Below are 13,016 nucleotides of genomic sequence, written 5' to 3'. Positions count from 1 at the left end.
TTAGAACAGGTTCAAATGCTGACACATTTTTATCATTATAGTCTTAATAATTGTTGTGTAAATAATTGAAAGATTGTTTATGTAACCACAATTTTGAATTGTATAAATTACTTTAAATAGGAAATGTATTTAAAATAGGTTTGAATACTATATGGAAATGTTTTCAAGGAGAAACATTGCTCTATGAAGCATATTACATACTGAATAAAAACGAAGATTGAAGTGAATGTTCAAAATTGGTGATGGAAGTCTCATCTACATTTTGGAAATTCATGTGTTGTGTATATAACCCAAGTAATTACATTTAAATACTAAACTGTCTGAGAGAGAGACAGAGAGAGAGGAATTTCTTGCAGCCTCCAATCTACAGAGATGGGATTCTAGAATACAGAAGTTACTGAAAACTTTCAGGAACTGAAAAAGAAATAGTTTTGATTTATTTGAAACTGCATACAGGTAAGAATTTTACTTGGAGTCTTAACAAGGAACAACTCTTGCTGAATGCATTGGAAATGAAATGTTTTAATAAAACAAATAGCATATAGGTAATGAAAACTAAGCATCGGTGTTACCTAATGTGGTCTTATATGCTAGGTAGGAAGCTCAAAATGTCCTAACGCAGTTGTTGCTAGTAGTGTTAGTAGGGAACTATATAGGAGAATTTAAATTTTATATGAGGCCATACTTATATATCTGTATTATAGCAGTATTTTCTAGATTGTTTATTTATCCTTATGATTCTGATCTAGGGAAAAATATATGGTGACAGGCAGTATTATCAAAAGCATTTGCAGATCTGTTTTGGATTTGTTTTTTGATATTTTCTAGTTACACCACAAGGACACATATGACTGTAGTCAGTGGGAATTTAATTCACAGGATCACATCTAGGAGGTGATCCTGTCAGAACAAAAGTGACAGAAGGTGCCGTTTCCAATGAGTAAAGGTTTCCAAATTTTGTGCATAGATTCAGAAATTGTAATGAACAATACCATTCTGGTGAAAACATCTAATGAAAACTTGTGGAAAAAAAGTAGACTTGAAAGAATTTTGAATAATGACTTATTTAAATGTCAGATTTTATTAAAAGGCATGTAACAATGCTGCATCATTAAATATGAGGGAGTACTTTTTTTCAAATAATATACAATATCTTATAGTTTTCTGTAGTACCCTATACATTTTAATTGTTATTATTTAAGTAGCATCTTCCTCCCTACCTAGTATCAAATCTTTATTAGTAAGTTGAAAATGGTAATCTTTATTTATAAAAATGGTACAGACTATGGATTATGAAATAATAATAGAAAAAAAAAACAAAAAAACAAAAAAAAAACAACCGCAAGTAAACACCTAGATCTTAATTCAACAGAAAAGCTGTATTGCTCTAAGTGCATCAGTATTGTTAATGTAATCTCTATTTTGGGTGTATTTATACTTGTACGAGCATGCTTCTTTTAGTAGAGTTTATAGATATATACCTGTGTCTAAACATGACATTTTACTGTTATTACTGGTGTAAAAAACAGAGATTTTAATCCCTAATTAATTATTCTGTTTTGAACAACTGGAATGTGTGCTCTGAAGTGCAGTTCTACATATCTGTTCACAAACATGAATTTTTAATATTCCTCTTTAGCACAGTTGTTAGACGGGACACTGTATATTTTTCTGCTGTCTGCTTACCTGTCAGGAACCATAGCTTTTGCATTGAGTAAAACGTTGTCTGAATCTCCAGGCATTGGAGATTACTGAGCATGGAACTGAAATACCTCTCTTCATCTGAGTGAGCTAGAAAATAGTGATTTCTGCTTTCCAGAAGTTGCCCAGGAGAAGTGGGAAATAGAGCAAAGCTTCATCTTTCACTGATGAAAGTTTGCTACTGTTTGACCTCTTTGCTGATTTTCTTGAGCAGCTGTAATATTGATCTAGTGAGGCAAGAAACCAGTGGAATATGCTTCCTGAATCTCTTCCTCAGACTTATGCTTCTTGCTATACTGCCTGCAAGACCCCCGTGAAAACGCTTGGAGATAAATTCATTGCATGCTTGTTGCTGCTGGTGATAGAAAATGTTGATATAAGCCAAACTTTTTAGATGAGCCCAGAATCTATCGTCCTGTTTCCTGACAACCCTGCAAAAGCACTATGAAATGTTTTCAGTGGCTTGGCACTTGTGAAAATGACTTCTGGATGCCGCAAAGCAAATGTCCCAAACAGCTGCTTTTGAGAACATAGGTCTTACGCATGCATAAAATATTGCCTTCCTATATATGTGTGTGTTCACTCTGGGATTTCATGATAGTGAAGGCAATGATGTTTCTGGAAACATAAAACAAGTTTTCATGTAAGAATAAATGAAATGGTATGTGGAAGTTGGGTGGGGAGCCTCCTCTTGGAGAGTTCATTGCTTTGCGTACTCAGCAGTATATATAAACTGTGGCTAGATCCATAGATTTTGTTTAAAATAATACATAAAGACCATGATATGACAATTTCTGGTTTGGGCTCAAAAGGTATCTCACTACTTGTAGCGGCAATCTCATCTGGTGTGACTGGGTCCAGTGTTCTGGACTTCCAGCAGCATCAACCTGATGGTTATGGCCCAGAGTTAATGTTTAGAGAAAAAAACAATATACGAGGATACCGTCTACTTCTAAACTGAAAGGATGTATCTTGAGTCCTCATACATTTTCTTACCAGTCCCATCTGTTTTGTTTTTGATCCAAACTCCTAAATGCTCCCATCTCCATTTTGCCATGATGACTTTGGGAAATACATTGGCAGGACTTCATTACTCTGTGCCCTCCTGTCACTACGGAAATCAACCGTCTACCTATGGGGTGATGGCAGGTAAGAGATGTAGCCTAAACTGGGTGAGCTGCTAGAATATTGATTTTGGTCAGTTTTCATTTAAAGGGATCAGTTCAAGACAATTGCTTAAAGAAGACAAGATAAATGAGCATTAAACTTGTAGCATGGAAACTGTGACAGGATTTAGAATCGATATTTGAAATAGAGAGTTATGATCAAGTTTGGTTTTTTGATTGTTTTGTATTTTTACCAGTTTAAACATGTTGGGATAGCCTTCAAGGCCAGAAAAAAAAATACTTTCAGTCAACATATGCTTTTTCTGAGTGCTATAAAGCAGTATGACGTGCTTTCGCAGAGGTGATCATGGATTTTTCCACTCACAGGTATGCTAGCATCCCACTCAGTTTTAAAGTCCCAGGCCAAGTAAGAAAGAGGAAATCTTATTCTATGCAAGTTCAAGTTGCCCTCAGTGAGACAATTCCATGAGCCAGATTAACACACAGCCCAGGAAATAATTGTTTTTCAGAGCTAATCCAGATCAAACTCAGCATCTGATTTCACTTAAGATTGAAGGAAACATTTCACTAAGTTGGTATAGATTAGTACATCTTGTGTAGGGACTTCTTACAGACTGACAGTAGACTTCCTTCACTGTGTGCAAATGTACAAATCTTCCCATTTCATTATCCATTAATCTGTTTAACCCGTCTATTGCAAATGTTCCTGTCATTGTTTAGATCCCCAGGTAAAGTCTATAGGTATTAAACAAAAGGTATTGCTCAGAAATCCATTGTGTTCTATTCCAAAATAAATAGATCTTCAACCTTCTTTATTTTTGTACCCTTGTATTTCTTAGGTATCAAGCCTGCAACTCCAGAGATGCTATCAGCAAGTCTCTCCCAGAGCCGCATTTTACAGACATGCAGCATGCCACATCCCAACATAGTCAATGGTGTCAGCACATTGCAAAGCAAGTCCTTTTCTTTTTTTCTTGTCTTTTCCTTATTCTTTGGGATTTTGTGTGTGTGTGTGTGGTTTTCCTATCTGAAATCTGTAATGACATGTCACAGTTTGGCTATGCAATATGTATGGCTGTGGGTTGTGAAAGTGATTGCTATTCTGCTTTTGTATATGGAGACAAGAGAAAGACTGGGTCTCTTGGGAGATCCTCACTCTTGCTCCTGGGTAGCCTTTCATATAAATTACATAACCTAATCTGTAATATTTTTTATGAGGTGGCAAAGGCATCTTTTCATAGTCTAGCAGAATAACTGTACATAGTTTTCTTTTGGGTTTTGCTCAGGCAGCCTGACTCCTTGCCTTTATAAATTCCCTGAGCACGCCCTGAGTGCCAGCTCCTGTGCTCTGGGCCACGGCTTCACACCCATGCACCAGTCCCTTCTCGGCGACGATCCCACAGCTGCAGACTTCAAGCAGGAATTCCGCAGGAAAAGCAAGTCTGTTGAAGAGCCTATTGACATGGATTCCCCTGAAATCAGGGAGCTGGAGAAATTTGCTAATGAATTCAAACTGCGGAGAATTAAGCTGGGTATGTGCTTTTTGTCAGCCAACAAAAGGCTGAAAATTTCCAAAGAGAGGTCAATTATTTCTGAGTGTTTTATGGTCTGGTCCATGCAGTTGTCTAAACATAACTTTAATCCTTGCCTTGTATGGCCAACTTTTTTCCATTCCTAGAAGACTTGCACAGAATTAATAAACTTCAGCTTTTTGCAGCTTAGTATGCAGAAAGTAACTAAAAGTTCCTGCTTTTTGAATTATTTGTCTTGCTTACAAGAGCAGATACATTTTTTTGTTGTTGTTCACTAAGTTGCATTCAGTAGCAGGTGCATTAGTTTCTGAATAGCTCAAAATTTTCTGCAACTGAGGGCAGCACATTCTCTAACCTCTTGTACCCATTCTCTTCCCCATGAAGTGCTCCATCTCACAAGATGGTGCAATGCCACCTCAGTATACAAGATGGATGACATCCATAGCAAATTTTTCCCACCAGTAGGAAGATTTTCCTCCTGTTTTATTTTCTGGTAGCATGACACAGGTACAGCAGCAATTGATTTCTTTGTTCCTATCTGATAACTAGTGGGGATGATGTGAGGTGAATTGTATCAGTGGGTCTCTGGTGAGCTGAATATTGGGTACTCTAAACAAAGAGCTGCAATTTTGACATTATTGCTTATAGAATTATATTGTAGCATTACAGTCACAGGGCATCTTTCTATTAAAAAAGTCACCTTTATAAATGTAAGAAAAAATACAAGATTGTTACATGTGTCTATGCATTATCTCAATAGCTAGAAAGTTCTTGTGTTCCATTTGCAGTACACAAATAAGGACTAAAGCAGAAATTTATGGTTTATAATAATATTTGGGTACTTAGGTATAATAATATTTGGGTAACTTAAGTATTTTTGCTGTATATCATGTATTCAATGTCAACTACAGCAGAGGAAAGATTATCGAGGCCTCAGGCTATTAATCAGTGTAATTATTACTGCATCTTGATGCAGTGATTTGTGAGGGAGCGAAACTTCCTCTGATGTAAACAAACGGCAGAGAGACTGTGAGACTGATCTTAATGCTCTGATGGGAAAAATGCAATTTGCAGAGGAAAACTAATCTGAGGTTGAGCTTTACAAGAGAAGACAGAGTTAATATGGGCTTTGGGTCTGGGACCGAGAGACACAGTTAGTGCAGTCAAAAGGGAAGCAAAAGGCTGCCTTGTGAGACATTCAGCATCTAAAGAGATTGTGCCCATCCCGGCGCAGAGGTAGAGAGGGAGGAAGACAAGCCAAATTATTCAATGCACTCAACGAAGAGCTGCTGTTTACCACGTCAGTGCCTGCATGTAAAGTGCAGCACTTCTCTGATTGCTTCAATTTAGGCATCACATCAAATAACAGGAGGCCAGCAGTGCTGCTAGGGATTAGCTTATTGCCATGGCATCCTCTAAAGAAAGGTTATGGGGTCTGGACCTTTCTCAGATCCCTAATCTCAGAGCCTGTAAAACTCCTCTGAAATCAACAGAAGACGCCACACAGCTCTGAGGTGAGCTGAAAGTCAGCCTCAGAGACCTCTGCAGAAAGACCATCCTGAAGACACCACAGGCACACAAGGTTCATAAGAGTCAGCAATGAAGGCTTAAGCGTATAAAGGACAGTAACACTGTTTAGAAAGCTTTAGAGTGACTTTTTCCTTTTAATTTTTGACAGGTTATACGCAAACCAATGTTGGGGAAGCGCTGGCTGCTGTGCATGGCTCTGAATTCAGCCAAACTACAATTTGCCGGTTTGAAAACTTGCAGCTGAGTTTCAAGAACGCATGCAAACTGAAATCAATACTGTCCAAGTGGCTGGAGGAAGCAGAGCAAGTGGGAGGTAGAGAGCTGAAATCCTCTGAATATCGACTGCAATTAGACCATGATCTTATAAATACTTTGAAGGACTAATATGTATAAATAGCTTTAAAGCTGTGCTGATGGCATGTAATGAATTTTAGTATCTTTTTTGGGTGAGTGAGGAGGGGCAAACTGAAAGGCATAGAGGGTACAGAACAGCAGAAACATCACTTTGCCTTCTGGAAGTCATTTCCTTCAGTCCCACTGTAGTGAGCTAGTCCCACTCCTGTAGCATTTGTCAGAGTCATTACCACTTCTTTAGGATCTGCAGGACAGTGTGTGCAGCACTGAACTGGGATTCTTCACTAGCAGAAGACACTTCCTTCCAGTCTCTGGCATGCAGGATGTGGCCATGGGATAAAGAATTTGAGTTCAGTCAGCTAAGGCAGTCCTCTTTGAACCCCTGAAGAAGAATAGTATGACATAGAGGTTTTTGATGTGACATTTTTGCTGTGACCTTTTTGCTGCTAGAGGGTTCCCTTCCTTTTGCCCTGTTAATTTTCACTTTTAGAAAGAATTCTGAGGTTCACTGGGCTAAGCTGACTTTAGAACAGGTTGGTCGATGCAAAGGAAATGAGTTGTTTTAAGGAAGCACCTTTTCAACAGGGTGAATGGCAGTGATGTGAAGCAGTATGTCTGGAGGTGATTGAAAGCTAGGACTTACCACTGTGCGGCACTCACCTAACATAGGAAGAAAGAGATGATCTTAATACTACTTTTTGCATTTTCCATTATATTCAACAGTAGGAAACATTGTTAAGGAGCTGCTCCTGCCACACAGTTCATTTTCCTTTGAACCAAATTGAACCAAAATCTCTTAATGCGGTCAGCACATTATAAGGATCACTTCTAAGGGATTTATGGTGGGTAGCAGCTCCTGACTGTTTGAGCATTGGCACAGGCTTGAGCTGCAGGGTAAGATCATGCCTGCAGACAGAGGCTTCTGAAAAACAAGGGGACACTTGTGCACCAGAAGGTGGGGCAGATGAATAAATGGAAGAGGTGCCAGGGCCTTATTTCTGAAGAAAGACGGTGAGGTGGCTGACGAGTACGGAGATGGGTTGCATCTCTCCAGACTGTACCCTGCAGGCAAGGAGGAATAAGTTATGTAAAAGGAAGGGGGCTGATGTATGGTTCCTTGGGTACACTGGCAGAGAAAAAGAGAGAGTGCTACTTGCAGCTTTACCACTGGCTTTTTGCTTATAAACATTTATAACTGTAGTTAAAACAATGACGAAATGTCTTAAAGAAAGAAGTGTAACTGTGCATGGTGTCCTTCTTGTGGTGCTGCCAGCAACAGTATTTGTAACACTTTCTTCTGTCTTCAAACAAAAGGATGATTTTTTTCTAGAGATGATTGTGCTCAGTTTCCATTCCCCATATAAGTTAACTGCTGTTTTGTTTTTAATACAGCTTTATACAATGAAAAAGTTGGAGTGAATGAGCGGAAGAGGAAGCGCAGAACCACCATAAGGTAATACATATTTATGGGGTTACATGTTAGTAAACCCTTTGGCTAAGATGCTTTTCTTTTTTTTTTGGGGGGGGGGGGGGGGGGGCGGGGTGAGTGAGGCTGAAGTCAAGGTGTTTTTTTCCTACTAATGAATAGTTAATGAAAAATAAATTATTTTGAAACATTCCAGTGAAAAACAACAGCATACCCCTCCAAGCCCCCAATTTTCTCCAAATGTCTTAAATTTCCCAATTAAAGACTTTTTTTTCAAAATGACAACATACTACAGTATGAAAAAAAAACAACAACAACAACAAAAAAAAACACTTTATTACAATTCTGCCGCAATCTTATAATCTTTATATAGTAAGATAGCAGAGCACCCTTGTTTTCATTTATAGGAAGTTCTAAATTATACCAAATGAAATTGCATTATTTTGCCACAGAATTGTGGTCTGGGAAGTTTGAGGATATCTTTTGCAGGTCTCTGTCCCTATCTTCTGTCACTGGGTTCTTTGGAGTTCCCAAAGAAGAAATTCATGAGCTAAATGGAAAAAAAAAAAAAAACAAAAAAAACACCAAAAAAACAAAACAAAACAGAGTTGTTCTGGGAACTTCCTTTTTTTTTTTTTTTTTTTTTTTTTTTTTTTTTTTTTTTTACATGTCGGGGAACCAAAATCTACCATCTGTCTAGCCTCAAATCCATAAAGAAATAAAGTAGGCTGGTAAAAACATGTTATATAAACAATTACTACATAGCTAAAGCCAAGAACATGATGAAAGCAACGGTGTGGGGTATGTTGTTCTCATTTAGATAATCTTCTTATTGTTGATGAAGAAAATTCACTTGGGGCCTCCAAGGAGCTGTAGTACTCTTCCACAGAAAGGGAATTTGGCTGCCTTTGGGCACAACCTGGTACTGTCATGCCTTACCTCTTAGAGTACTGCACCTGTTCTTTGAACAGGGATCATATCCTGTGTGCAATGTCATCTCCCAGAGATGTAGGCTGCTCCATGGCCCCGCAATCTCAGAGTCCCACAGTGACAGCTCATAGTTTTTCCTCTCCCATTCAACTTGGGCTTTCCTTTTTCAATCATATTGCCTTTGATATAAGAAATAAAATGAAAATATGATTTCTTTGACTTTTAAAGTATTCCTCTAAGGGGATGCTTCTCAGCTAGGAGTGAATTGGGGATAGGAGATGCTTCATTGCTCATTTGCTAATCACAGCACCTCAGAAGGGATGAAATTTTACTCTTGGATGCCAGTTTCTTCTCCCAGCTTCTCTCCAAGCGAGTAAGGTCTTCAGGGATAGTGCCATGCCCTTAGACAGTTTGTGCATTACTGACTGAGAGCAGTGAGTTCAGAGCATCTCTGTTCTAGGTATTTTCCCCTGGCTAGAGGAATCCCCTGAAGACCATTCCTCTAATGTTGTCGGTTTTGCTGCTGTTGCTTTTTAACAGCTGCTGAGGAAGTCAGTCTTCACTTTAAGCTTATTATTATTCTTCCTGCTTTTATATCTAATCTCATCGCACTGAGACCATCATATGTGGCAAGTTTTCAAGGGCACAGATAATTGAGGGGAAGTTCAGTACCATATCCAATATAGTAAGAAAATATTAATTACTTCTTTGAAGGCATGTAGGACCTCAGTTTGAAGACCTCAAACTAATCAGGGAGACGGACTTATTTGAACTGTAGCTTTACTCTTAGCAATTCTTAATTGATGTTTGAAGTCAAACTAGAGGTAAAACAGAAGTCCCACTAACTACATTAGGTTAGTTATACCCTGAGCAAAAGCTCCTTAATTTGAAGTTGTGGAAGCTATTTTCTATTTTCATTAGGAAACCTAAAAAACCCTAGTCAAAAATAATTAACTATACATCTCTGTGTGTGCAGAACATTATGCTATTAATTAGGTAGGCTTGGTAATGCCACTAAATTTTTCAAAATAAACCTGTAAATTAAAGACCAACAACATATTCCAGACGAAGTATCTGGAACTCTAGCAGCTATTTTGTACATTTGTATAATGGAAATACCCACACCTCATTTTCAGAATAAAGCATGAAGTGCCCTCTTGTGTCCAAAGAAATTACAGCTACTGCTGAAGCTAGTTTTGGGTGCACCCTATTGCTCACAGGCAAGCATGTTGCAGATACTCTTAAATTTTTGAGAATACATTAACACAAATAGGAAGTGAATTAAGGAAAGATAGTACTCTTAGTTTACTTTTTTATTGAACAGCTCGACTTTGTCATTGCTGACTGTGAAGAATAGGTTAAGGCTGATTTTTTGTTTTTAGAAAATGCAGCAAAACAGACTGCTGTAATCTCTGATTTCTAAAAGTAATATAGTGTCCGCTCCATAACAAGGTGAGATACAGAACTTGACACAGCACATCCCAGATGATAATTGATGAAGCTCTTCCCCTTTTTAAAGGTGAATGATATGACACAGCCAGGTGACCCACAGCAACGTGCATTTGCTGGACACCAGTGACACTGCTGTGGCTGGGGCAGAATGGGTGGTCAGGTTTGTTCTCATTCCCAGGGTCTCATTCATGTCTATTTAGTAGCTGTATGTTCTAGAGAACATCAAGGAGCACAAATATTTCATGATTACCACTAAAATTGCACTGAAGTTGATGGTATTTTTGTCTTTAAATGACTCTGTGCAGAAATTCTGCATTCCTTTTTCCTAATTCCTAATTTCATGCATTCTGCATGTTATGCCGTCCACATCAGCAACGTACTACAGCAGTAAGTTCTGTGGGTTTTTATTTACTCAGCAAAAGAGGAAACAAGCCAAGTCATTGCCTTCAGTGCTCTGACTCAACCCTTCTCCTGAACTAGTGGCAAAAGCCTGAATGTGTCAGAAAAGCATCTAAAGGTGAAATTTTGTCCCTTTATCCAGTATTGCTGCCAAAGAAGCCCTAGAGAGGCACTTTGGAGAACAAAGTAAGCCTTCTTCTCAGGAAATTATGAGGATGGCTGAGGGGCTCAATCTTGAGAAAGAAGTTGTGAGAGTTTGGTTTTGCAACAGAAGACAAAGGGAAAAAAGAGTGAAGACAAGTTTGCATCAGAACGCCTTTAGTTCTATTATCAAGGAGCATCACGAGTGCCGGTAAATCTTTTTCATGCATAGTTGTGGATTTCTGTTTTGCTTTTTGTAAATATTTCAAGTACTTCGTTGTTTAAAAAAATATAAAAATTAGTAAATCTCTTGATTCCCTACAAACTAGCCAGCTTCAGCTGCAATGTAGTGCAGAAGACCTGATTTTAATGTAAAAGGTTGGGAACAAATTAAATGTTACAGCATATATTTAAAGACTGGGAGGCCTCTGCTTAACTGCAAGGAACCTGTTATGCATTACACAACTGGAAATGCTTTACAAGTTGCCCAGGTAGTTGCAGTTTCCCTGTACCATGCCTTCCTTGCATTTGTGCTACATTTAATGATTAACAGAGAGCCCCGTGTAGGTAACCTAAGCATGAGGAAACAAATCCTTTGTGTTACACATGAAGAAAGGTTACAAAGCTTGGTATCAGCTGCTGTTGTTTTGAAATAATTTTGCCTCTGCACATCGATGTAATTGCTATACCCTTCACCCCATGGTAACTAGCTAAATGAGCTAAATCCGCGAGACTGCGAGCCGTTAGGCTCATGCAGGGTCCTGTCTCCAGCAGCAAACACTGAGTTCACTAAATTAAACATGAAAAATAAGTTAGAACCTCGAGGAAGAGGAAAAGGTGAATAAGTGACCTTAAACTTGTGGTGGTGGTGATGTTGACTATCTACTTATGGCCAAAGATAGAAAATACCCACAGGATCTTGTGGGACCGCCACTAGTTGTGAGCAAGCCAGGAAGGCAGGCAGAGGAGCACCGGGTGAGGACAGAAGAGCTGCCTTTCCAAAACTGGCTGAAATCCAGGTACCACCTCACAGAAGCTGCACGCCTCTGACTGAACCATTTCAGGTAACTTCCTTGTGTCTGTTCAGAGTGAAGACATGAAAGATGTGCTATAAATGCTGTCTTTATTCATGGTACAATAAGCTTACCAGTACCAAGGTGTCAACACAGCCCCTAACACTTAATGTACCACTTGACTGCCTTAAGCAGATACCAACTATAAAAGACCTTTTTTTTTATGCTAGTTATCAAAGGTATTTCTTGCTATTGGATTGCGTGCCTTAAAGTCTGATTTCGATAGGTTTAGCTATAAAAATTGGGAAACAATTTACCTTACCTTATGACTTTGTGGCTTGAGGGAAAAACTAGAGGATTTTTATTTTTTTTTATTTTTTTATTTTTTACTTTGGGCTTTCTCTGCGTTGTATTTTTTTTTCTGATTAAATCTTTTGTGGACATACTTACACCAGAGAGAATGTATTAAGCTAAAAACAAGAAGTTTTTTGTTTTTTTTTTTTTTTCTCTCTGAAATAAGTATCCACACAAAGCATTTATTACACTGTACGTTCCCACTCTCTTACACTCCACTAATTGAAAACAATCCCTCGTCCTCCCCTAGCCTAGGGAAATAATCACGGGGAGGAAAAAAAAAAAAGAAAGAAAAAAATCCCTACTAACATAAAACGAACAACCAAAGACAAAAATAAAAGAATAACAACAAAAAACAAAACACAACCATGCCAGAGCTCCACCTATCAGAAAGCCAGACACTAAGAAACTAAATTAAGGACTTTAGTACTCACCAGGGATAGATTATCAAGCCATCTCATCAGCCCTGCTCATTGTTATTAAATAGTCTATTACCATATATGTATTTTAGTCTTTTCCCAGGACTGAAATTGAGTACGTGCAAGTAGTAATGGCCGGATAAATTTTATTTTTCCATAAAACAGACCTGATGATTTAGAAAATGTCTAGATAATAGGCCCACAGAAAGCAAAGGGGTTTAATGTTCAAGATCACTTAAAAGCAGTGTGTGCAAGTTGTGTTCTCATACTGCTGTATATTAAATGGTCTCTTACACCTATTACAGTGACCATAAGCATACTCAGCTATGGAAATTAGGCCTCTGGATTAAGAAAATATATTTTTATGGGTGAATTGCACTGCTATAACCCCTTAATTTAGAAGTAGCCTCTAGTCTAATAATTCAAATGGGAGAAATTATGCTATGTTCTCTCTTCAGATAATCCTCATCACTGGCATAGCTCACCCACAACAGCAAAGACTGAGCCTTAGTCTTTATCAGCCACGCGTATTGACAGATCATTAGCTTTCCAAAAGGATGAAAGATAAATACATTTGAGAAGATTGGCACTCAGTGAAGGTGATAGCATGCATTTGTGTACCTTTGACGTTATGTAAC

At 38.3% G+C, this 13,016-nt stretch overlaps 1 protein-coding gene across 1 annotated transcript; it reads left to right on the top strand.

The window, feature by feature from the left end:
• The first annotated feature begins 2,666 nt into the window (after window positions 1-2,666).
• Window positions 2,667-12,000, top strand: POU1F1 (POU class 1 homeobox 1). Its single transcript, XM_040566745.1, has 6 exons — window positions 2,667-2,850; window positions 3,668-3,832; window positions 4,115-4,360; window positions 6,039-6,203; window positions 7,637-7,697; window positions 10,594-12,000. Exons 1-6 carry the CDS (start codon window positions 2,667-2,669, stop codon window positions 10,805-10,807), a joined length of 1,035 nt encoding a protein of 344 aa, XP_040422679.1. The 3' UTR covers window positions 10,808-12,000.
• Window positions 12,001-13,016: the final 1,016 nt, after the last annotated feature.

This window comes from Cygnus olor, chromosome 1 (genome assembly GCF_009769625.2).
Source record: "Cygnus olor isolate bCygOlo1 chromosome 1, bCygOlo1.pri.v2, whole genome shotgun sequence".
Classification (NCBI taxonomy): Eukaryota; Metazoa; Chordata; class Aves; order Anseriformes; family Anatidae; genus Cygnus; species Cygnus olor.
The sequence above is the reverse complement of the archived record's forward strand: the minus strand, read 5'-3'. Positions and strand labels throughout refer to the sequence as shown.